This window comes from Centrocercus urophasianus, unplaced genomic scaffold (genome assembly GCF_019232065.1).
Source record: "Centrocercus urophasianus isolate 14NV4802_14NV808 unplaced genomic scaffold, USGS_Curo_1.0 seq_23, whole genome shotgun sequence".
In the NCBI taxonomy this organism is placed as follows: domain Eukaryota; kingdom Metazoa; phylum Chordata; class Aves; order Galliformes; family Phasianidae; genus Centrocercus; species Centrocercus urophasianus.
The window spans coordinates 11140501-11166954 of NW_024884789.1; the positions used below are offsets into that span (position 1 = coordinate 11140501).

Sequence of the window (26454 nt, forward strand, 5' to 3'; positions counted from 1 at the left end):
GAGAAGTTGGGTAACTACCGAGCTTAATTCCAGGCTGCAGATAGCCCAGGTCAGGCATGCAGCACTGCCAGAGATGGGGAAGTCAGAACACCTGTCTGGTGAGACAGCTCCTTCAGAAAGGCCATCAAGCCTGCTGCATGCACCTGAGTGAGGTCTGTGGTGGTGGGGCAGCTAGCAGCAGGGATGAAGATTTCCACTAGGGAAAGGAACAAGAAAAGCTCTGCCTCTTCTTCACTCCCTGAGCGCAGCTAAGGTAGAAGCACACACCCATGGCTCTGCACATCAGGACCCAGCATGACTCACGCTGAAGAGCACATCACCCCCAAAAAAGAGCCTCAGAACATGGGAGAAGTCCAGCCAAAGACATGGCATTTAAGCTTAAATGGGTCAAAGGACCATTAACAATTTTCTGCTCACACAGACAGTCCCTGCAATGAGTCAAACGCAGAATAATTTCTGCACAGGACTGGTAGTTTTTCTAGTGCTCTTTGATGCAGAAAAAAACCCAAACCAGCATACCACTATAAAATCAGAAACTTCTGTTACAATTTCAGGATCTAACTAACACGGGAGATCAGCAATGACATAAGAAGCTTTTAATTTGTGGATCAGCTCTGTTTCACATATTAAATATCATTAAATACACGAAGACTCATGAAGCTATGAAATGGATCCTCTGATGCTTGCAGATATTTATAACCTAGTTCCCAAAGTAAAGAATGCTTTCACAAAACAAAGTAATGAAACCTCAGTTCTGCACACTTCTAACAAAACTGTCAACAAAAAGACACTCTGCTGCCAAGGGAGGAACATCAAAATAAGTATGTCTGGTTCTAATTGTCACATCCCTTAAGGATCTGTTCCAATAGCTGAGGAATCCTACATCAGTTCCATCCACTGCTCCAGTTGCAAGACCTAAAGGCATACACAGTGCAAGTGGTAGGATTGGATATACACAGCTTATTATCATTATTTTAGAAACACTTTCCAAAATCATCTGGTGATTTTACACAAAAATCTTCTGGAACAATTCTGAAATAGGATCCTCACGTTAAGGGTACTAAGCAGGAAACTGGTAATATCACATTAACGTTTTATCCAAGCAAGTCATGGTAACTGTTCCATCTTTCTGTTTACCAAGACAAACTGATGCATCACTACTCACATACAGAAAAAAGGCTTCATTTTCAAGCACAAATCCACACCTATGCCTCATCTTGCAGCCTTTCCAAAGCTACCAGTACCAAATTGTCAGTCACTGCTCCAGCTCTCTTCATCCAACAGCTAATTCCAAAGGAGACATCTGCTGCCCAGCCTAGTGAGTATTAAAATCTGCCTCAACATTGCCCTGAGGCCCTTGTTATTTCAATCCATCCAAATACTGAAATAACAGAACCAATATGCATTGCTTCTTTCTTTGCACAACAGCCATTACACTTTTTAAAGAAGGTGGGAAAATTAGCAAAAATCAAACAGAATTAGTTAAAAGTAAGCCAGAGGTCAGATCATCCAGCACATATGTGTGAGCGTGCAGTTTTGGTCTGGTGTGTGGGCATTCAGGAACAGCAGGAAAGCAAGTGTCAGAGGACTACAGGAGGGCCTCCCACGTTTGCAAAGACAATAAAGAAAAACGAAGTTGAAGCAATTGCTCTGTAAGAACACTGTTGCTGATCAGCCTGGAGTTGCCCCTCTCCACATCTCAGGACACAAAGGTTTGTTCTTCTCCGTGGCACACATGTGTGTTCTCATAACAGAGGAACCATTATTATGTTCAGGTAGTCCATACACGCACCGTTTTATAAATTGGCCTAGAGAAGATGTAGCAGCAGCTCCCTGGCACATGGAGCCATCTAGTCTGCAATGAATACTCTGTTTGCAGAAGCTATGGCAGTCAAGAGAAACAAAGGCCTCTCTCTTCCTGTTTGCAGCCAGTGCTCCATGCATGCTCAGACTGCTCTTGTCCTCACAAGTACATTAGTCCATTGTTTAGATTTAACACACTGGAGTTCCTCTAGCACATTATTCTTTCTGCTTTTTGGCAAAATGCCTACCACCACTCCTGACATGTGGAGGAGGTGCAAGGACAGTGCCACATAGCATCCAGCAAGGTGAGATGCTACTACCACAGCCCCGGAAAATGCCTGGCACATGGCTGCCCTACCACGGGCAGCTGGACACTTTGGCACCAGGGAAGGAAGGAGGGGTAGGCCTCCCCAGCAGCTCTGCAGAGAGGGCTTCATATCATTAAACCTTAAGGAAACAAAATGCCATGTATTTTGGAGGGAAAATACCAGCTAACATAGAACTGAAATGTATTGGACAGTGCATAAAGTGATGGGAGAGTATATGCCAGTTTGGTGCAAATGACGGTCAGTCTCCTGTATAACCTCTGCTTAGGCTAAATGAAATTTTCATTCCATATTAAAACAAACCAACAAAAACTAAAAGAGAAAATACAAAAAACATTTGAGTTCTTCAGAGACAGAAATGACAATTTTGCAGCTAAATCACTAATTCCTCAACCTCTGACCTGGCATTCTGAGCACTTAGCATGTCACCAGTCAGAAAAGAAGCTACAGTTAAAGCTTTCAGCCAATAAAACATGCAAGCAGGGCAATAATGTGTGACACCACTCACTGTCTGATGACACAACCTAGTATCTGCACAATACTTCTTCATCTTCCTGATGCTTCCTCTCGATGAGGAAACGAGGAAAAACAAGCCAGAAGATGAGAAACTGTGAGAGTCCTTTTTCACCCAAAGGTGGATGATGATCACATCCTGTGATGCAGAACTTTGCTACAGTGATATGATGCTATGCTGAACTATTGGCAGGTGTTTAGTCACACCAGACTGGAACAGATTGATAGTGACTAATTTACCATTCGTGGAAACATGAAGCATTATGTTCAGGCATTGGTTTTTGCCATTTCTCAGCAGAGCTCAAAAATAAGATAACGACCAAAAAAACCCACAAAAACTCAGGGTTTAAGATGACAGACCTGGTCATCTCACAAACAAAAGGAAAGTGCTGAGATTGCTTCCATTAACAGGGCACTTCATTCAGAAATCTTACAAGTCTCCTTCACTCAGGACTATCCTTAAAAAAACACTAATAATAACAGCTGTCAAATACAAGAGTGACACATTGTGGAATAAAAAACTAATAATGAAAGAGTGTTATCTATCACAAAAATGATGCCTAATTTTGAAAGGCAATATTCAGATACTGTAGCCAAGCTATACACAGCTCCACTCTGTGACAAGTAATGGCGACAGAATGAGCAATATATGTCACTCACAAATTTTTCATCATCATAACTCTGGGAAAAGACAAAGATCTGTGCGTCGGCTGGTTAATTTTAAAGACAGTTTTGCTCTCCCACAAAGTTCTGTTGACAGGCAGTATGTTTATGTGGAATCTCACTGTCCAAACTCCCAAACAGAATAGATAAAGACTTACCTCACTCCTGCAAGCTTGAGATCACAACCTACATTCCAGCAGGTTGATTTTTTTGTGCTTTGAAAAAGCACTGCAAAATTCAAAACTGAAGATAGCTTCAGCTAAAAGGGGATTCAGCACTGGAATAAAGAGTGCTGCAAAGTGACTTGAAATACCTTACTTGCAAAGGAGGTTTTTGTAGGATACTAATGAAATAACAGTGCAGAAGAAACCAAAAAGCAGTTTGAAAAAAATATTCTTTCGAGACATGAAAAAATGTTTGTTGGAGATGCACATACACCTTAAATCAATACATTTAATAGCATTGACTACCCTTAACTTTAAATTGTGTATCACAGAAATAAGGGAGAGGCTTTTAAAAGGGCTCAAAAAGAAAGAAATTCTACCGAGTCGCAGCTGTCAGCGTCAGTGGAAACAAGAGCAACACTGCCATTGGGCTCCTCTACTGTGTGCAAGGTGCTGCTACAATATTAATCATTGCTCTCATTATCCAAGGCAACTTCTAATAATTTCAGTTGACCAACGGAAAAACTGAGGCAAAAAAAAAAAGGAAAAATAAGTGCAGTTAGGAAACATTAAAGTTATTAAAGGCAGGGTTGCCAATTTTCAAACAATTTTAATACCTTAAGATCTCTGTACCTTCAAAAGCTGTTTCCCACAACAAACAAACAAACAAACAGACTACATTACAGCCATTACTTCATAGCACACTGTCCAAACATCAGGGTAACCAAGACACATAGACTGAAAAACCTCTACCAATCTCTGTTTACCTTTTTCTTCTATACAATACCAAAAGAAAGTCCTTCTTGGAAACAGGAAAACTAAAACAGCTAAAAAACCATCAATACATATTTCAGATGGGATTAAAGAAGCTCAGAGCTACTCAGTTTCATCATCAAAGTACAACATTGTTTTTATGTTTTATTCCTTCCATGACTGATGCATAAGATGAATCACTTGATCTTGTCTTTTACTGTTGGGACTCTCAGGCAAATAATGTCAAATAGATGCATATAAGGAAACACAACATATAAACATCAGCTTGGGAAAAAAACCAACAACAGCTATACAAAATCATTGACATCACCCTCAATATTCATATCAATCCATCCTTACCCAAGCCATCAACATCTCCAGCTGGCAAATGTACATCATCAACAGCTGATTTTAAAAGATTTTGATAGGAACTTCAAACACTTGTCTGTGGTGCATTACTTCAAAGCTGAGCTCTCAGTGCCATCTACCACAGACAAGATTGGCAAGAGAGATCAGACTGAGACCTTCATAGTTAAAACAGAAAGACCAAATAACAGAGTGATCTGATGAGAGCAGCATTAGGACTTACTGTGCCTTTCACTCCCAATCACCTATGTCTGCTAGAAATGAGGACACTGACAAGGTGCTGTTTTTACAGAAGCTTCTTTTCAGCACAGTATGAGAGGAGATGGCCCGAAGGCAGACAGAGCTAAGAACTTAATTAAATCTACTGTTCTCAGGATTTTTTGTGTGTGTGTGTCTGTGTGGAATAGATATTGGTTTATTGTTTTCCTTAAGAGTAACAAGCTGAGGTAATGGCTAAGGGCACCATCTCCATGTCATATGACAGTTTCATTTTTTATTTAAATGAACGCTGCACAAACTGCTGCTCAAGGCCTTATCTCGCAATCTGTACACAGCCAGATCTCCTACTGCTTCAGCACAACACCAAGAACATAATGAATAGCTTGTATTTAATCCAACAGTGACAGTCTGGTCCACCTGATCTCACTGTTGTTTTTCTTCTGCAGTTATGGAGTAGACTGGTAAGCTTGAAATCGCTTCAGATTTTTCAAAACGGTGAACTCTGATCAAAGAAAGTTAGCAATTAACCTGATGCGAAGTTCCTGGGAAGGAACCAGTGACTCAGGGAACATTCGAGGCAGATTCTGTTCTAAGTATGCACATGTAATTACCACTAACATCAACGTGAGTCGTGTCCATCAAAGACAGAAAAGGAACTCGAATTTGCTTTCTGAGTGACACATCATCCTACAGCTGAACTACAGCACCAGGAAAAACAACTCAGGAGAATAACTTCAAAAGTAATGACACTGATGAAAGGTCAGATAGGATTCACTCAGAAAGGCTGGCATGTCTGAAATCTAGCAGTACTTCTATTAGCTACAGCTACTCCAAGAGCTACACGATTAAATAGGCACCAACATAAAATTAGCTTAAGTGAGACTTTTTACCTTGTTAAGCAGATTTTCAAACAGTGCTAGAATAGTACATATGTGCAGCTGACATGATTGTCTCCAGCAAAGCAACCTCGACACTAAATCAAGTAGGCATACATCTTTGGATATGAGAGCATGACTAAACAAATACATTTATTAAAGATCAATTTCTTCCCACAAGACAGCTATATGAAAACAAAAAAGAGCCCAGAAAAGTTTTACCACCTAACTTTCTCATTGATAAGATTAAGTAAAACAACTTCATATAACGCACCAGGAACAGAACCATTATGGAAGTGCAAAATAACGTAACTGCTTCATTGATGTTCCCAAATAACTTCAAAGTGTCAGTGTTATCAGAACAGAGAAATACATCCAACATTCCACCCATTACAAACAGCTTCTTCCAGCCTTGTTTGTGTTGGAATAATTACCAGCACGGAAGATTGCAAACTCCTTGTGAAATCCATCCACTTTCATCAGCTACTGGTGTAAAGTAAGAGTTCTCTGCAAGACGGAATGTTTTCCTACCTTCACAGAAAGCAACTTCAAGAACTTATTAAGAAATTTAGGAGGGAACTTCCCAGCCCCAGCAGGCTGAAGGGAGCACAGTTTTCAAAGGACCAGGCATTTTCCAACACCCGAAACACAGTGCAAAGTAGATGAAATGAACTTCTGGAAAAGAATAAAGCGTTGGGGTGTGACCAGAGAAATACAAGGACAAACCTGTGGTATAAGACACATTGTCTCTTACACAAGTTGTCTCATCTGAAGACTCACCAAGTACATCTCCCTCCAATAATCTAAATTACAGTGTTTCCTCAAACACCAGCAATGGCAAACCTGAAATCAAAATGTATCCATGTTTCCTAGAATGCCCAATTTTCTTCAGCATAAAGTGTGGCTTTGAAGAGAGAGATAAGGATATTGCTCCCACCATGCTGTTGGGCCTAACAAAAGTGTGTGCAGGTGAAAGACACAGTATACACCCATGCATTTCTCTACAGGAAGTTGCAGACAGAAATGTGGTAACCCTGGTCACATTGGCCTTTCAGGAGAGAAATGCAAAGCTCAGAACAAGTTATTGCATCTCACAGCTCAGTATGCATAGCTGTGAATGCAAATAGCTTTGTCAGTGTCTGCAGTACGGGGCACAAGGTCTAAAGCAACGTGAAACAGGCCAGCTGTACACATGTACGTGTAATGCCCATATTTACTATGTGCCTTTCTTTGAACCCAAACATATAGCAAATTTCTAGGGTTTTCAGTATGGTTCTGGTTAAGAGTGATAGTACAAATAGTACTTTAAAGTATAGTACAAAAAGATTTTAGGTACTTCTATGAGTACGTAGCTCTATTGTATGCAACGTCTGAGACAAAGAGAGATCCTCTATATGCACTTTGAGGCTCCTTCCAGCCTGCTTTTCTCCTGCAGGTCCCAAGCACTTCACAGGTATGCTGTCTGCACCTGTGCCTGCATCATAGGAGCCTCACAATTTGTACCAAGTTTGCTGCCTGGTCAACAACAGTTCAGCTCTGCATGATGCTTCCACTGTTACAACTACTTGCTTTTTTAAAAGACAAAAACTGCTTTTTGCACTTATTCCAGTACAAAAGGCAGCTGTAAAACCCACGTGCTTTGGCAAGTTTACTACAGGTCCATGCAATACACTTAGCTTCACCTTTGCACAGGGTGTTGTGCGGCAGCAAAAGCCGCATATGCCGAGCAGTTCCTGCTCACCATGAAGGCCTCACACTCAGCCCAGGGTGCACAGTGTCTGTCAGGAGTCACTGGAGAAGCTGGCCTCTCTACAAGCCCTGGATTTGCTTTTCCACCAGAACCATTCAATAAACAAACAAGAATTCATCCGGCAGTTTTCCAGTGCTCTCCAATGAACAGAGCCGCAGCTCTGGAGGTGCCAGGCTGGAGCCTGCCTGGGCATTTTGCCCTTTACTGACCTTCTGAACAAACTATTTTCATCACAACAACTTTTGTAGCCCTAAATAAGTTCTATTATCCCCCTGACTTCTGCACTAAGCTCTCTGGCTTGCTATATGGGAAAAGCACCCTGGTTTTGCATTCCCACTTTCCAGTGCTTCCAAGAGCCCAAAGAAAGCTCATGCTCCCTGTGCTCAGCCTGCTGAACCCAGCTCCCTGCAAGGCCTCTTCCTTGGGGACAAGATCCCCCTGCACCCAGCCAACACTGACAAATGCCAGCCGAACTCGAGAAACCTTTTTCCCTCATTGTGAAATGGTTTCCTTCTCTCAGTGCTCTTCTGTGTCTGAACATGGCTCCTGCTTCCTGCAGAGCCACATCATCCCCACATTCCCATTGCTGAAGCCTACAGACTGGGCTGTGTTGACACATCCCAAAAGGTCTGACACAGATAATTGCATTTTCCACCCTTAGAAGGCTGCTGTGCGGGTTACCAAGCCAAATTTTGTATAACGCCCAGAACGTGCAAAGTGCTCTATCAGTGCAAGGGATTGTTTAGAGACTAAAGGGCTTTGAATGTGGCAACGTGATGAGAGGAAAAGGTTAAAAGAAACCCAGCTTATTATCAGTGCTATTCCCCAATAGGAACAGCAGCCATATTCCAGGCCTGTCCTACCTGCGTGCCCTGTACCCATTGGTTTGATTATCTGGATCTAACGTGCTCTGACTGGAAACATCCCAGTCCTTGCAGGAGCCATGCTGAACAATTCAGAGATGTGTTCAGCTGCACCTTGAGTCACAACAACTTGCAGTGATTAGTCAGTAAATTCATTCTTAGTAAAAGACTTAACTTTAATGGGCATTAAACATTAGTCCAGCAAAACCATGGTCTTTAGCCACATTTCTCAACATATCTCTAGCTCAACTGTTTAATAAATGTAATGGTCTTTTTTCTTGACATCCTGTTCTGCCACTGGACAAAACGATCTGAGCACAGGACTGAGAGCTAGAAGCTCCGTGTTGGGAACCAGCCCTTAGTGACAGATGCATGGCACATCTCTGCCTCAGCTTTTCTACTGTACAAGCAAAAACGACGTACTGGCTTCAGAGACAGACAGGAAACACAGCTCTTGACTCTACAAACACCAAAAGGTGAAAAGATAATGAATTGATGGTAGTGTCTCTCAACACATACAAATGAAGAAAACTGAGGTCAGCACATGCTGTAAAATCATGACAGATTGCACACCAGAGGAGCACAAAGATGAGCCAGCACTACGGAAGTGATTTATCTAGGGATTAGTCAGAGGTCACTCCCATAATAGTTTACTAAAGCTCATTGCCTAGCTACCAGCAGGACACCTCACATGAACCCTAGCTTACAGCTACGGCCATGATTAACCCTTCTGTTGCCTAAAAATAATCACTGCTCAGGTCTTGACATTACGTCTGCTTAAATATTGCATCTGTTGCCTTGTATTCAGTACCACAAAATGCCAGACCTGAAGTGCAAGGGTTAATTCCTTATTCCAAAATCATCAGTTTATACCAGAAAGGACAATTTCCCTTTTCATTCTAATTTTAACAGCAGAGCCCTACAAGAACTAGGTAAGTATTTCATGTGGAAAAGTAATGTGTCACAGCCATGTGTCAAAGCAGGCTGCTGTATGCCTGCACGGTGCCTACTAGGGAACACTCTCACTTTGTAACCACATGCAGATCTGTGATATGTTGTTCATCATCTCCCTACCCACTTCTGAAAGGGGTGAATAGAGAATCCATTAATGAGATACTGGGAAGCAAAGCAGCAGCTGATCAAAGGTGCATTTTTATAACAGGACATCATCTTGAGATGGCTGCGATAATGGGAGGCTGTCAGTCAAGGTGCTTTCAAAACACCTACTCAACAGTTCACCAAGCTTCTTTCTTAACTAAAAGTGATATAAAAAAACTTCATGTAGCTGAGAGCCATCAGATGCATGCCACAAATCTACAAAACAGAGAGGCAACCTGCTTATTAAAGGTAATTTAACGAAGAAGATTCACACTAACATCGAATAAATCATTATGCTTTGTCCAAATAGAAAAAGCAAAATGCTGCAGACTGACAGTATTGCTTTCCATTCTAGCACTCACTGATCTCACCAGTACATAAAGTCTGTTTGCAGACATTATCCCCAACTTGCACTCTAAGCAGACAACTTCACTTTATCTGTCATCAACCACAGTAAGAACAAACAAAATAGATCAATTAGGCACTGACGAAAATACACATTATCTTAATTATGTAATATGCCCTTACTCCACAGAAGGGATCCCATGTAAGAGCGGTTTAGAACATCTTTCCCTAACAGTGTAAGGAAATGAATAATCTAAGTCTCATGTAGTTTCATGCAATTCTTAGCAGTTACAAGAGTGTAACCATAAACATTTCCTCTTATCATGAGCCATGGGTTTAAAACTGGAGGCTTCTACCAAACACTGAAAAGAAACTGAAAGAAGGGCACACGTGCTGATGGTTGATTCCTACCGAAGCTGTAACGCTTTCAAAAAAACAAAAATAAATTAGGAAACTTATCAGCTAATGCTATGCCTCAGTTTTCATAGTTATCAGCTGTGAGGAAATAATATTTTTTGTTAAAAAGTTAGAAATGCTGACTTATAGAAGTGGTATGCATTGTAGTTCAAAGTGTTCAACACACACAAACACTCACATGCAGATATTATGGTTTATATGTCAAAGGGGAAAAAAAAGTAAATGTTTCAGTAATATTTTACTTCCTTTTAACTTGCTAGTCTTCCTTAAAAGTTGTCCAAAACCTCTCTGAGCAAGCTATCCATGGAAGTCACAAAACATACATCCACACACTGGCTACCTACAATCTAAGAAAGAATCTAAGAATAATGAATAGAAATTGAAATACAAGACATGCAGACAAAGGCAAGTCCCCAGTCTCATATAATGTTATCAATAAAAAGACACACTTGGTCAAACCTTACAGATGAGTGAGCACTACTCATCATTTAGTGAGCCCTAAGGGGCCACCCTGCTACACTGCAGACTAACTGCCCAGAAACTTGGCTCTGCTGGAAAAAGGAAAAGAAATAGAAGTCCAAAATAAGAGCAGTCCTAAACAGTTATATACATTTTCCTGGGCTAAACTAATGATAATCAGTTATCTAACAGCCAAGTGTGGGTAAAAAGCCACGTTGCTTTTAACTAATCATTCATATTTTTGCACTGTACATACTGAAGACACAGTGCAAACAGTTTATTATGACTAGCTTTCAGGGGTCATTTTGTTTGGCTGAAGATCTCAGAAATCACGCAGTATTACCAAATGCAAAGAAAGAATCTCTCAGTTACAGTAAGGGAAGTAATGCAGCTTGCAAGAACAAACTTTAAATCATTACATTATAAATAACAAGAATTGAAGAGTAAATATTCATGTGTTGAAGCGTTATGGATAGGAGTATCATGAGTAATTATTCCAGTCATCATTTAAACAGGGAATTAAGACAGATTAGAAGCAACAGCAAAATAAATCTCAGCAATATATGCATGAATGCAGATAATTGCCATAAACATAGCTACTACATGAATATTTAAAGTAATTATTAAATTGTTAGTGAAGGTCAGATACAACCTCATTTTTGCTTTTACATGACCAACAGAGGAACTGTAGATCTTCAAATTCTTTTTCATAAAAAAATAACAGTGTCTATAACATGCTGTAGGCACAGAACACAAAGGAATTAATTTGTTAATGCTGAAAGATTATTTAGGATCATTTTCATGCTTATATAACTTCTCATCATTTGTTTCAAAAGGAACTTCCACATCTTATTTGTTATTATTCAGCAGCACAGAATTGCTGGAGGGAGCATCTAGAGCTGAAGAGCAGGCAGTTAACACGAAAAGAAATAACCACAGAAGAAACTATTGCCAAATCTCAGCCCCTCTGAATCTCTGTGTGATGTCAGAGAAGGAAATAGCAGATAGTGCAGATGGTGGTAGATAGAAATCTTCACTCTACAAGCTTCCGCTAGCAAGTGAACGCAATGTAGAAATCTGAACTTTCTGACCAGGCAAGCTGGTATGTCCCCTCCAGTGCTCAACAGCAGCCCCTGCAGAGAGATGGTCTTCCAGCCCCTCACTGATCAATGCCACGAACAAAAATTCTGGATATTTGGATTGCATCCCCCACTGCCATATCAACGCAAGTGCGGACTGCGCCTCAGATGTGAAGTGTGCCTACCATACTCTTACTTTGTAAAGCTTTTAGATGGACTTGACCAGCAGTAGAACAATGTGGATGTAGGTTAAAAAAGGCACACCGTACAAATATGACTGTCATGACACACAGTTTTGTCTTTATATTTCCATACCAAATTACGTGTCTCTTTTTCCATTAGCAGTAGGAAAGTAAGGGGAGCACCTCTGCTATACAGCAATGCAAGAGTGTGGCATTCCTGAAACATTGCCTATTTTGCAGGACATCAGGAAATGTTGCACTGTATGTATCTCTCTCTTTTAAAATGATCTATTATGTGAGTATTAAGTGGATCACTGTACTCACACAACTGACTTCATATCAAACGGAGGATTTTATTCATTCCAGCTCTCATATGAATTCTTTAATGAAAAGGTAGCTAATTGCAAAGCTGAACGTTTCACCATTTTCAGCTCATCTCTGCCTTGCTCCCCCTTCTGCAGGTCCACTATAGTTAATTCAAAGATTTTACCAGGTTAATTTGACCATGGGCTGTATTATCAACAAGGAAAACTGTATGGATAGCTTATAGCTAAACAATGAGGATACCTGTGCCCATTTTGCTTGTGCCCATTTTGCTAACCAAAAACCACATGGTAGCCCAAAAGGCTCATTCTAGAAACTAAATATTTCAAAAAGCTTCTCAAACTGACAGGTTACTGGGGTGAAGGGGAAGAACAGTTTCCAACCACAACTTTCCTTGGGTGACAAGTTTGTTTTCATACAATAATTAAGGAAATGAGGACTTCCTGCACAGCTGTTACAGTGTCCTTAGAGACATTGTTTTGGGGCACACACTGTGCATTCAGCCTTTTCCTCCCTCTTAATTCTAGTCAGTAGCAGTCAAAAGGAGATTACATTGTTGGGACTCTACTAATAGAACTAGCAGTCTGTAACAGCATATAGCATCCGTAAGCCCAGTGATTTTTCTTTCTGTTGTCAGTTATCCAAATACAAAACAATTAAAAATCTTGCATTTTTCTCTTTAAAAATCCACCAATGATTAAAAACTACCTCCACAGTTTGCTAATCAAGTTAAAACTACATAATCCTATAAAGCACCATGCTAATTTTAGACCTAAATTCTAAAGAGATCCACAGCTATTCCTGTTACCTGTCAGCAGCCAAGATCTCCAGGGCATTTGTAACATTTTAATACTCACTAACTTGGACAACTTACCCTCTTGTGAAATGCACTGGAACACTGGATAAAAAACAGATCCTGAAAATACTTCATGAGTCATAAATTAACGAGAAGTCTGTCGGCCAGAAGTTTTAAATCTCATTCCTTTCATAAAATCCATGAATTCAAAACTCATGTGGTCTACAAACCTGGCCATCTGCTTGTATGCCTCTTCTGCCACTGCAAAGATATGTGGATCCATATCCCCCATGTTTTGGCCACTGTACGCATTGATGATATCCTCGCCATAGATAGGCAGCTGTTCATAAGGGTTGATGGCCACTAAGACGATACCTAAACAAAGACAATGAAACAAAGGGAGTTAGTAATAGTTGTCCCAAAATAAAATAAAATAAAAATGAGTTTAACATCAACTATTGCTCTAACTTTTCTAAAAATATTAACTAGAGAAGAAGAACCCGCACACTTTATATTGTTGATTTCTAAATAATAGAAATTTAGTCTGATAGAAATTTAGATATTTAGTCTGACCTCGGCTTTGCGTACAAAAGCTAGAATGAGTTTCCTTCTATCCTACTTCAGGGCATACATCAGGGACAGCTCCTAATACATACAGTATGAGTACGATGCCTTATCAATGTTCCCCTTTCTTTAACTGTAAAAGCACCTGGATTGGTGAACTATAGCTGCTAAAAGGCCTCACGAGCATTTTGTTACATACAGTGTGTTAACCTTTCAGGAGCTGAACCCAGGACAGCTTTTAATACAAACAACAAAGTAGAGCCATAGTGTGACCTGGATGGCTTTAACAGGCAGCAGGAACAGCCTCCTGCCTGCAGGACACTTCTGACAGGGGCCAAAAAATACATCACATGGGGCTGACACACAGAGGCATGCAGTCGAGTCAGGAAATTAACTACACCTCTAGAAGGCACCACAAGATCTTCACGTTGTATGTCTGTATGTGAAACTACTTCTCCTTCCATCTTCTAGTTTTCCAATCTTTTTATGCCAATCATCACTACAGCATTTCTAAATTCACACCATCCTTTTGCTCTCCCAAAACAGACCACCTCCAATCCCCTCCTCTTTTACAGAAAAGCTCAGTCTTAATCTGTACATCTTTCCTATCCACAAAGTGAGATCTGAAGTGGCCTTGGTCCAATTTTCTTTTCCACAAGAAAAGAGGATTTCTCTGCCCCCAGGGAGGGTCTGAATGAAGACTACTGATACTCTTCTTTTCTGCAGTATTTACCATGGGCAGGGAACACTTCTTATTTACTCCACACAGAGGTGAAATCACTGACCATAGACACGTGAGACCTGGTCATTCCAGGCAAAATCTGCTTTCTTGACATGGCCATTCTTTCTCACCTTAACATGTGATATAAGCAGGAAAAAAAAAAAAAAACAAAACTAATTTTAACTGCAGCTAACTTTAAAAATAGAATCTCTTCTTACATTTGTATTTCAAGGTTCTTGTGGCTGCATAAAGTCTGCAGCAAGCACGCAATCGACGCTCCTTGGACAACGTATCCCTCAGTATGTGTGCTGTAAGCATTTCCACAGCATTCAGTGCATTTCTAAATTTACCTAGAAATTCACACAGGCGCACACTTCCTCAGGGCGCCCAGCTCCCTGCTATGTGCAGATTAGTGCTGTGATTTCTATCTCAGGAACTTTCCATGCAGAGCTGGGAGAAGGGAAGTGAAAGCATCTGTAATCTGCCTCTGCTGCTGGGAGTATCATCCCATTTTTAAATCCTGTCATGTATTTACAAATCAAGCACCGACCGTAGCAAAAACATTAAACAACGACAGAACACTTTTCACAAAGAGACTGGAGAAACCTTCATTTATTTCCTCAGATCTAAGGGCAGTTACACGTCTGGGCATGCCTATCCAACCAGTGCCAGTGTTTTTCCACCAAATGACTTCACCCAAATGACTCAGTAACTCAAAAGTCGCTGTAAAAATGTGTGCCAAGTGTAATGCTGTAATGACAAGCCAAACAATAAAAGGGGGGTGGGAATACAGGAATACAGGAGCTCAGTGCTGGCAGACACTGCAGTGCCCATCAGCTACACTGGGAGTCAGCAGCTGGGGGTGTAAGTCAGCAGCAGGAGTCAGAGCTGGGGGCTGGAACAGGGCCTGCGAGCAACCCAAGGTGCTCAGAGCTGCTCTGGCATGACCAGCCACATCCCTTGGCCTCATGGAGTTAGGCTGGGGCAGGAGAGCAGCAGGCAGCAGCCGGCAAACCAGCAGCTGCAGCCTGGACTGCCACAGGATCTAACATCCCTGATGTGCCTGCAGCACAAAGATGGCAGCGTGTGTGGATCAGGACAGGCTGCAGATCAAAGTCAGGTGAGCTCAGTATGGGACATCAGAGAGGCTACAAATGATGGCTGTAAGGGCAAACACTGGGAAGTGGTGGTGTTCCAGGGCCCCGGTGATGCTGTCAGCAGGAATTCTGCAGTATAAACAACTGGGAAGCACCTCTGGACCCTGATGCTCCATAGGGATCTGCCTGCACACAGGAACACTAAATCCTTTCTTTTCAGCATACCTCAGTGGCATGTGTGGAGTCACACAGCCTCAGGATTCCCAGGCTGCTTCAGCACTGAACGTGAGCCACGTTACGATTCCTGATTTCACCAATAATGAGCTGCCAGGCACAGCGATGAGGAGCTACTGCATTTTACCTGTGCTCAGTCCAAGCCACTAAGCTGGCTCTCCAGCAGCAGAACTGCAGGTTTAGCTGTGGAGCTGAGGGCCGGATGAGGCTCTCTGCAGCAGTGCTCCCGTGGGAGTGGATGCGTGTGCCTCGCTCAGCTAATTAGCCAGGTCTGCTAATTCACCAGCACTTGTTCCGATACTCACATCACACAGCCGATGTTTGTCAGCACTTTTGTGCAGTGCTGCTTATTACCAAAGTGTGCATAGCACAGCTGCAACTGAGGAGTCCTTCTGGGACTGTTCATTATAGGGCAGGTAGGCTGGGTGAGCTTTAATGCTCCCTTCCAACTCGAATGCTTCTATGAGCCTATGACTCCATGACTTGCCATGGAGAAAAAGAGACGTGTTAGACAACTCAGCCCACCCCATGCCAACAGGCTGGCTGCCAACAGCCGTTGGCACTGAGGCTGTGACGGATGGGCTCCTAAAGCCTCTCAAGCTTGCACATGTATTCAAAGAGACATTAAAAAAGCCGTGCAAAACTTCAGACAATTCCCTCCTGCTTCTGGCTGCACTGGTAAAAATGAACCCTTGAATTCAAGACTGCAGCTCCATGACAAATCTCCAACACATTAAAGCACTTAATTGCAGTAGTGGCTTGCGAAATCAACAAGTTACTACCATCTGGAAATAACCAAAACAAGCAAGGCAGGAATTATGTGCTTTCTATGGGAACTTTTAAACCAGTCAACCTCCCAGGATAATAATTCTGAATAATTCATACATAACTTATTTTTACCTCCACTGAACGGTACTGCTGTTCTTATAAGAAATATCATGGCCCTTCCCACACTGTGTGTGCTTTCATTCCTGCAGTCACATGAAATTTTATTACTTTTTGTTACTTTCTGCCATTCTTCCTACATACATCCGAAGTAAATGTGGTCAATTCTTTCATTTTGACTGTATTCACCATCTGTGGTTAAACCAGATATTAATGCAAACACTTTACTAACTTGTCAAAGTTTGCTGTCCTTCGTACCAGGCAGTATTTATACATCTGAACTAGCCAGGAATATTTACTGAGTTTTGATCACAGTCATAGCATGTTGTCCATTTATTTTTCCTTATAACCCTTCAGCTTCTGTCATGAACTCTTCATTTCATATTCTCAACAGCAAAACAAAACAATAAATCAGTTCTGGATTTCTGGTGACAGGCTGGCCTTGAAATTAAGAAATCAGGAGTTCTTCTGTTTAAAAGTCTGGGTTACCTCAAAGTGAAATCATAAAGAATTTAATATCCATTCAACTTATTACTCTAAGAAAAGAATAATTGAATTAATTTCTGGGGCCATGGAAATCCATCCTTTCCCAGTCTAGTTCTGCTGGTTGGGAATAGCGTTACCATAACTCTCTTGGTGGATTAATGTGTTTTCTAATCTCCTTCTGGCTAAATCAACTGGGTTAGCTCAAATCACCTTCACTGAGTATTTAACCTAACCTGACTAATGTCTGAACCAGAATAAGGAGGCACATGCAATTCCTTCCGTGAGCAGAACTCTAAGACAATAATCTTTTGAAGAAGGCAAATAACACATACTTAGGACAGAAATTGATAGTGATTTGTAAGGTGAATGTCCTTGGCCAAAGGATCAGATTTTTAAAGGCTAACACACTAGCTTTACTTACTTAGCTTACACTGCAATGTATATATGTCTACCACCCAAGGCAACAAATGCATGCCATACCATACTCTTCGGTCCCCCAGTTGGTATAAGAACTCACTCAACTGCACTGCGACCAGCTGAAATTGCCACAGTGCACAGTCTATGTATTTCTAATTCACCCAGCATGCATTTCACAGAAGCATCACTTATTGGGAAGCAGAAGGGCTGATCAAACTCAGCAATCCCAAATCAATGAATTCCATAAGCTACTAAAAGCCCTCTAGCCCTAGGAGAAACTGTGTAACATCAGCCATACCCACAACTAAAGCAGCACTAGGACAAACATAAAAACAACCTGTCTTCTCAAACAGAAAACAAAACCAGCAGACAACACACTCCTTTACAGAACACTAAACATAATCCATGTTTAGAAGCAAACAAAACACAAACCAGGCAGACTGTCTCACAGGACAGGCATGGCTGTACTTGCAGACACCACACTGGAAACTATTTACAAGGTCAGGTTGTGAGACTCCAGTTACACAAAAGCCCTTTCACTGAACACTCCCCTGTCAGGAGCTTTGCCATGGAGGCACTAGGGACAGACATGTGGACTATATCCAAGATGGGGAAGCTGAGAAGTCTGGCGATTAAAACACACACCCTTAGAAGGGGCTGCCCAGACTGGCTGTGGTGTCTTTAGTCAAAGCCCTGAGCAACTCAGTCTCATCAGATCTGTTTGTAAGAAGGGAGCTTCCTGGAAGACTTCCAGAGGTCTCTTCTAGCCTAAACCATCTGGTGCCTGTGGTCACGCTCTAACTGTGTGACAGGATGAGATATAGCTATGCATCATCTCCCAAATTTATGTGAATGAAGGCTGCCTGCAAGCAGAGGGAGGCAAAGTCAGATTCAGGCCTGCATGGTCCAGGCACTGCTCAGAGCAGGACTGGGAACAGAAGCACTCTGCTGGGCCCCGCAGGTTGAGAACTGCTGGTGTGAGCAAAATGTAGCACAACACTAATGCTTGTGCTCTGGCCACCATGAAGTGCCCAACACGCTGCTTGCCTTCATTCCCCACATCCCTCACCATAGTGGAACTGTAAGAATATCCAGAACAGGGAAATCTGACACATGGTACATTCCACCTGCAGGCCAGGACAGAACAAGGCCTTATAATGCAAAATAGAAATTTCTACTGCAGATACCAGCAGCCACGATTTGCTGCTACCTGTCAAGGGCCATCCTGCAACATGACATCCGCAGCTTTGCGAAAGTCTACTCTACAGTCTGCAAAGAGTGCAAAGCACAAGGAAATCATAAATAGCAAGTCTAAGGTATGGTAACATGGAGAGGGCTCAATAACCGCTGGCACGTGGTAATAAGAACTGGAACTGTCCTACAAACACTTGATTAGAAACAAAGTTAAACTGTATACTTAAAAAGAAATCATGGGGTATGTTTTCTGCTGGCATAAACTGAGCTCTGATGAATAGGCAAATAGTAATTTGACTACATGTATGGGAAGAATGTGTCTTTGTTTTAATCAATCACAAGAAGGAAATTTTTAGTATTTGATTTCCAGGAATCACATCATCATATTATGTTTTCTTTTACTCAGACCTAAATGTAAAAAACAAAAAAAAACAACCAACAAATGATGACAAAACCCTAATGACTTAAACTGCTCCTTATGTACCAGCACAGTGTCCAAAAAATAAGCAAACTAAAGAAATATTCAAAAAGTTAACAGGCTGTTTATAATATAATGGCTACATTAAAAAGTTACTAAAAACTAAAATTTAAAAGAAACACACGCACGCAAGCCAAAAGCATTAAGCCTAAACTATCTATCAATGCGTCCTTAAAGCAGACAACTCAGCTACAATTTTGTACCTACAATGAAGTAACTTCCCCACAGTTTGGCTGTATGAAAATATTACAGGCGATTACAGTTTTAGGTAACATCTACTGTGAGCTAAAAAGTATTTTTAAAGCTCACACTATTCATGCTTGTGAATGGACAAGCACTAGCTCACACACTGTTACAAATGCACTCTCATACTAGACTAGAAAAAACAAAAAGGAAAATAAAGGGGTATCTTCAGCACAGATATGGCAGCTCAATACAGATGGAGGCAATCAAAGGCAGGAAGCAATAAATCCATCAAACAGCAAGGCTAACCTCCTACATCCTCAGTGTGTGAAGCTCTCCTCCAGCCTATGCCTATCTACACATGCCTAAGGGGAACAACAGTCAGCAAGGAATCCCATGGCTAAAATTGTCCATGGCTAAAATTTTATAAACAGAGCCCACTGGGAAGCTAGAGGAACACAAAGTGAAGTCAGTTTTCTTTAAGCCTTAATAATTTCAAGCCTACTTGACGAGCTTACTGACCACATAAAAAAAGGGACTTTCACAGGAACAACCCAACCTACTCTACCACTAAGTTAAAAGTACAAATATCAATAACAAACTTTTCCTGTCTGCTGCAGTCTCTGTGAAAATTACAGGATAAAAAGACAAAATACTTGCCACAATAGGTATAAATGAGTTTAGAGTCTATAAATCGAACTCTGAGGTTGTGTAGAACAGCGGGTTCATGGAGATAACTGAGTGCAGTGAGATCATTTTCTCCAACAAGGATGTCAGGGTTTCGCAGTGGGGGGAGTTCCTTAGTCTTCGGATCGAGGCAATATTCTAGGTCCTGAAAATTAAATAGAAGCACATGTTGAAAGAACTGCTGTTTAGATCCCTTCATTCAACCCCTCCCACCATTCTTCCCAGCAAAAGATTCACAAGGTATAAAAACACAAGATAACACTTGCATGGTCTGGTGATTTGGGTTCTCCAAAAGTATCATTAAAAAATTCCCAAAGGGGTTTTTTACAAGCAATAGGCAATAATAAATGTATTTCATCCTTTTAAACTATTACTTAAACAAATGCCTTGTTTTTGCTGCCAAATCTTTTTATTAAATAAGCTGAAATGTGTTTTATCACAAATCTAATTAGTTTTCAATATTATTCTCCTCTTGAGCAGGACAGAGGAAATAATTTTCCATCAGCCTACAGCCAGCCATATATACAACAACATTTCACAGGAATGCTGGCAAGGACAGGAATTCTATGAAAACACAAACTGAAAAAAAATGTTACTTATAATTCACACAGATTTATGCAAATTAATCTCTAATGTAGATATTTTAGCTGCATCTGTCTCTGAAGGAAACAGTACTTTATTTACCTGACATTCTCTTGTCCCAGCACAACGAGTCTTGACTGGCAAACATCTGCATTCTACTACATTCAATACACAAGTGTGCAGCACCACTGCACAGTCTGGAATGTGGAGGGTGGAGCAAAACAGACCTTGCCTGATTGAAAAGGTTGTGCTCGGTTTGCCATATCAGAGATGTGAGTGAGTCAATGAATGAAATTCATTCAATTAAAGTGTTTTAACTTAGGACCTACTCTATATGTATAATCTGTTCATTTTACTTAATTACAATGTAGACCTCCATCTGAAAAAGACATGTAAGCTGCCCACTGGTAGAAAGAAAAGAAATCAAAAATAAATCTTTGGATTACTGCAGATCTTTATTTTCTATGAGAAGACCTGAAGGACCACTTCCATTATACACTGACATTAAATAACCATTCAAATGGCATAAGAAAATACAAACAGGCCTTCACTGCAAAGAAGTGATCTTTTCAGAGAGATGTCATCCCTTCTCCACGCTGCATTTCGCACCATTCTGGCAATGCTCTTAATCCTTGCCCCATCCTGTTGATATTAACTTTCTCATAGCAATGCTGATCTTGAAAGTCACCACTTCTTTCTGCAACAGTATTTTCCTTGTGGCCCCCTGGAGTATCAACCAGGGTTGATACTTTAACAGGGTAAGTAGAAAAAGATACATATATATAACTGAATCATACAGGCAGCTGGATACAACCAACATTTTTGTTATCTTAGTTACTTCAAAAAAATTAGACAAAATGGAATTCACACAAAAAGTAATGCTCAAACTCTGTGGTCAACAATAATAGCACATAAATAGAGCTACACACAAAAATAGGGCTACAGTTTTACAATATAGCTTCATGTGTTAGATACACCAGTCTCCCAAGAACAACCTCAGGATTTAACAAGAAGACCTACCTTGCCCTCTTCAAGTCGAAGCTGAAGAACTTTATCTCCAGGTTTATAATCTTTCAGAAGTTCTGCTGACTTCCAGACCTCCTCTGGGTCAGGAATCCAAACCCTGGCATACTGCAACATAAAAACAACAGCAAAAGATCTGTAACTTCTTGAAGCAATATCATTAAATCATCAACATACATGATACCAAAATGTTTTTTTTTTTCCTTTTTTAATACATCTGCCTATAGCCAAAACCTTTAAGCAAAAGATATGTTAACTAGCACAGAGGAAGTGACTAAGTTATTCTGCTGACACAAAGCTAAGTATGCATTGCCTTCATTGCCTTTCTGCAGTAAGAAAAGGCTATTTCCTATATAAAATAATGTTTAAGACGCACATTCACTGCTGAAAATCAACAAAATAAACTACCTATGTGTTCAGAGGTCAAAAACTTGGCTACCAAAAAAATTACTTAAAAGCAGCTCTTCTGAGAAGATTCTGAAGTCCTTCCAAACAATAGAGAAGAAAAGTCTAATTCCTGTTGTGATCATTTTCACCCAAGCCAAAGACACGGGCTTTGCTGCTCTCTGCCAAGCTCTTAGAAGTGCTACACGTGTACCAAACTCGTGCAGCTGCCTGGCTGTGCTCTCCAATGCTAAGCCCTGGGAGTGCCACAACAAAGAAGGGTGGCTCATCTGGATGGCTTCCGTTTGGTGTGAACTGAAATGAACAATGCCTAACGATGGTTTTTAGGAAACATCCTTGAATACAAACCAAGTCAAACAAAAAAAAAGTCCAAAATTAAAAAAAAAAAAAAAAAAAAAATCTAAAAATTTAAAAACATTTTCCCATTGCTTATGTTTAACATCCAGAAGAAATTAAAAAAAAAAAAAAAAAATCAGTTGCAAAGTTCTCAGTATGTGAGAGACATGGAGCTCTTGGACCACGTGCAGAGAAGGGCCACAAAAGTGATCCAAGGGATGGAACACCTCCCCTGTGAGGAAGGGCTGAGGGAGCCGGGGCTGCGCAGCCTGCAGAAGAGAAGGCTTCATGGAGACCTGAGAGCAGCCTGTCAATATCTAAAGGGAGGCTGTAAGAAAGAAGGCAGGGGCTGCTGTGACAGGACAAGGGAAAATGGTTTCAAATTAGAAGAGAGGAGATTTATACTGGGTAAATGAAGTTTTTTTTACAGTAAGGGTTGTGAGGCACTGGAACAGGCTTCCCATCCTTGGAAACATTCAAGGTCAGGCTGGAGGAGCCCTGAGCACCTGGTGAAGCAGTCGGTGTCCCTACTCACTGCAGGGGAGTTGGACTAGATGGCCTTTAAAGGTCCCATCTAACTTCCGTGATTCTGACACCAGCTGCTGCAGTGCTCCTCAGTTCTCTTTTGACAGAGCATTAAGAACCTCACCAAGACTGACAGATAAGGGGCTGAAAAGAGTTAAGATGGTTCTGAGAGTTAAATTTGTTATCAGCATTTGTAAGTTCTTTATCATTTGAAAACAAACTCAGTCCCGCAGTACACGTACACTACGGCAAAAAGGAAACCAGAGGAAACTATTCAAAACAAGGAGCTTCCATTCCAGATTAGCAATCGAACTTCGCACTGCCTTCTTGTTGCAGGGCAGGAGCGCGGCAGTGCACACCCAGGTGCAGCCAGGCAGGTACCACGCTGCACTGCCCCGGGCAGCACTGCTACCTGCAGCAAAAATACTGCAGCCCTTTTGATTACCAGGCTTTGACATCTCATTTCAGTTCATTAAACTGCTGGGTGTCAGCCGCTGAGTCCAGTGCAATTTTCCTCTCGCAAAATCCAGCGTGTTCGCTCCTTTCCAAGACACCATCATTGCTGTCACTTCAGTGCTGGTACCTGTTGCAGTGTTACTGAGTTGGGATGGATTTCCCCCTCACCCTAAGCATACGGTGTAGCCACTACTGAGTCCATAGAAACCACATGAATCGCAACAACTATTCCCCAGAGCCTGGGGAAATCTGTCAGTTTAACACAAAGACATCGCCCAATCAGTCACAGCTGAAGACAGAACGTGTATGGACTGCACTTGGCCCAACTGTTACAACTTTTTACTTCCTCAGCTAAAGCAGTAGTTTCTCATCTACAATGTGGTTTTCCACCAGGAACAAAGAAAAGGTAAGACAGAAGAGGTAAGCTATAAAGACGGTCAGGATAGAAGGGCCAGTATGCTGGTCATGCACTGTTTTCCAGTTTAGAAAGGCAGCAGTCTTGTAAGATACCAAGTTAACTTCAGGCAGCAAATGCTGCACAGCAGTTTCTAATTATGTGATCTATGCCAGAATGAAATAGGCACCTCTAATTTATTCAGTTGAAACTGTACATTTCCTACTGTCTGCAGAAAGGAAGGAGAAAGCAGAAAACAGATCACCATAGAAACTGGGTTACTAGAGACAGCCGAATCTTCCACATGACATAACCTCACAGATATTAAAGTCATCCTAAGAGCACTAAGCTGTAGCATCACTGCCTAACCTTAAATTGCTGCCAAAGAAACACCTGGTAGAAGGAGCAAGTAGGAGTAAAGAGAGAGAGAGTCCTAATCAGAAGCAGTGAATCATTTCCCAGCTTTCTCACCTCACTAACTTAGCAGAATGGTTTGCCAAATCAGATCTTCATTCTATCTTTTGCATAATCAGTTGATGGTAAAATTCCACTGCCAAAAAGTCTTTTGTGTGCTCCAAAGCCTAAGCAGAAAGCAAAGAACTCTCACTGGCAGAAACAGGACCAAGGTCATCTAGGTCTTGGGTCTGCACCTGGGTACCTTGCTCTGGTATGCCTAATATTCATCCTTATTGACTATAATATACAAAAGCAAGCTTATGCCTACATTAAAATAAGACTAAAACACGATAAACTTCTAGAGACAATGAATTTCAAATCAATCTTCTAAAAAGGGGTAGGAATTTCTAGCCAAAAATAACACTGAAATTGCAGTAAAAATGACAGCAAGAATCAGATTAACTTTACTGAAATTGTGCTCAATGAACCAGGATGAAAACGTTGATAGGGAGATAACAGTTAGACTGACTCAAGGAAAGTAAGTGAATGACATTTTAGGAAAACACGGCTGTTGCTTACTCTAAACTAGCTTCAGAAATTGTCAGAATGAATAGAAGGCACATTGATGAGATAGCTGTGAGTTCAGAAAGAACACATATAAACAGGGTTAAGTCAAAATTACATTTCTTGCCTAGACTCTTCCAGCCTCAGCAGTGACGTCAAACACCATTAGCTACCCAGTCCCAGGGACGAACAAAAGCACCATGCTCTGTGCTGGAAGGACAAGTGCTGTGAGGCAGTACGCGGGGCTCAGTGTCACTGATAGCTACTGGTAGGATGGCCCTGAAGAAACAACAGGGCCACGTATTCATTTCTCACTGGCGGCTCAGAAATTTCACTGGATTATCAGAATTTCATATAATAAGAAAGTATAATAGAAAATTGCAGCGTTCTGTAATACCTCATGATTTCATCTTAGATCACATGAAGAAACCAGCAGACTATAACAATTATCTATCAAATGAGACCATATGACTCAGAAAGCTTCTCTTCTGAGATATTAACCTCTTGAAGCACAAACTGACATTGCTGACAGAACAGAATTAGAAATGCAAGCGGCCCAGCACTGGCTTCAGCAGTCGGTTTTCCACTTCCACTGCATAACCACAATTACAGCAGGAGATGCAGCTATTTGTCCAGCACAGCAGCACTTCTGAGATGCCCTGAGATGAGATGCACCTTCACAAGGTGATCTACAACCTAACAAAAAGAAACAAGAAATTTAAACCCAACAAAGGTGTCCCCAGCATCTAAGACCTGCCCTTATGACCTCCCTTGAGCTCCTATGGCTTTCACTTTAGCAAAGATGACAGAGTTTTTCATTTACAGACAGCCTTAAAACCCACAGCTTTTCAGGTGCTAGTCATGAAGAATTTAAGACAGACATCACCTGTCTCTCCTTCAAGAATGACCTTATTTTTGGGTAGGAACAAAGCAGTTTGTTAATGTCTGGATTGAAGAGATACCTGCAGCACGAGCTGAGGAAGCTGATGGAATAGCAACAGCCCAAACTGGACCAAACTCATGCAGCATGAGCCTGCTGCTAACTCTGAGCATGGTCACCTGGAGAGAACAGTCTGCATCATTAAGGCTGGAAAAGGAAAAGCGCCTGTTAGCAAGGCACAGCTACAAGGCAGTCCAAAAGCTGTGAAAGGCTGGGTGAAACAGCTGAGCTTACCTATGCAAAATGCTTACTTATTAGAATAGGATTTCCTGAGCTGTGGGTAGGATTGCTCTGAAAACATCAATTGATGCAATTGGAATAATTAGCTTTCAGCCTGTATTCTGCCTTACAATGATCTCACAATGCCAACACCACGGGTGGCAATTCTGAACCTAAAACCACTGAGAAAAACTTTCCCTTTTGTACTAATAACACAAGCAGATGCATGTCTAGGTGAGTAACAGGCTTAAACACAAGTCTTAACTTGACCAGCCCAGATCCCATGCAGAGATCCTGATCGGTAACACAGGAAGCAGCAGCAGGTCCCAGTTCCCCCAGTGCTGAGACCAGTATGATTTTTTGCACTACTCCCATACAGACACAGTCCTGAGGAAGCACTGCATTTCTAGTAACAGAGTGTTGCTGCTGGCTGCAGTATGAAAAGAAAGACAAGAGTTTGTCCTTTTAGAGAAACGGCAGGTAACCAGGAAGGATCAGAAAGCAGCCAAAGACTTCGCTGCCATGACAAGCAGGATGCAAAATTTCTGAGCAACTTCTCTAAATCCTTATTATGACCTGAGGGAAATGGCATAATTAACTTTCCAAGAGAATCACAACAAAAATTATTGATTTTCTTAGCAGTAGCAGCATTCTTCTGGCATGGAGAGTATTT

General features: G+C 41.3%; 1 protein-coding gene across 10 annotated transcripts in view; it reads right to left on the minus strand.

Annotated features, from left to right (window-relative positions):
* MYO5A (myosin VA) overlaps window positions 1-26454 on the minus strand; it is a 95513-nt gene that overhangs the window by 58253 nt on the left and 10806 nt on the right. For all 10 annotated transcript variants that reach the window (XM_042824344.1, XM_042824346.1, XM_042824343.1 and 7 more), the window contains exons 2-4: window positions 21544-21654; window positions 19915-20086; window positions 13226-13370 (exon numbers count right to left, since the gene is read on the minus strand). In XM_042824344.1, coding sequence (XP_042680278.1) covers window positions 13226-13370; window positions 19915-20086; window positions 21544-21654 — 428 coding nt within the window. The remainder of the gene's footprint in view (window positions 1-13225; window positions 13371-19914; window positions 20087-21543; window positions 21655-26454) is intronic.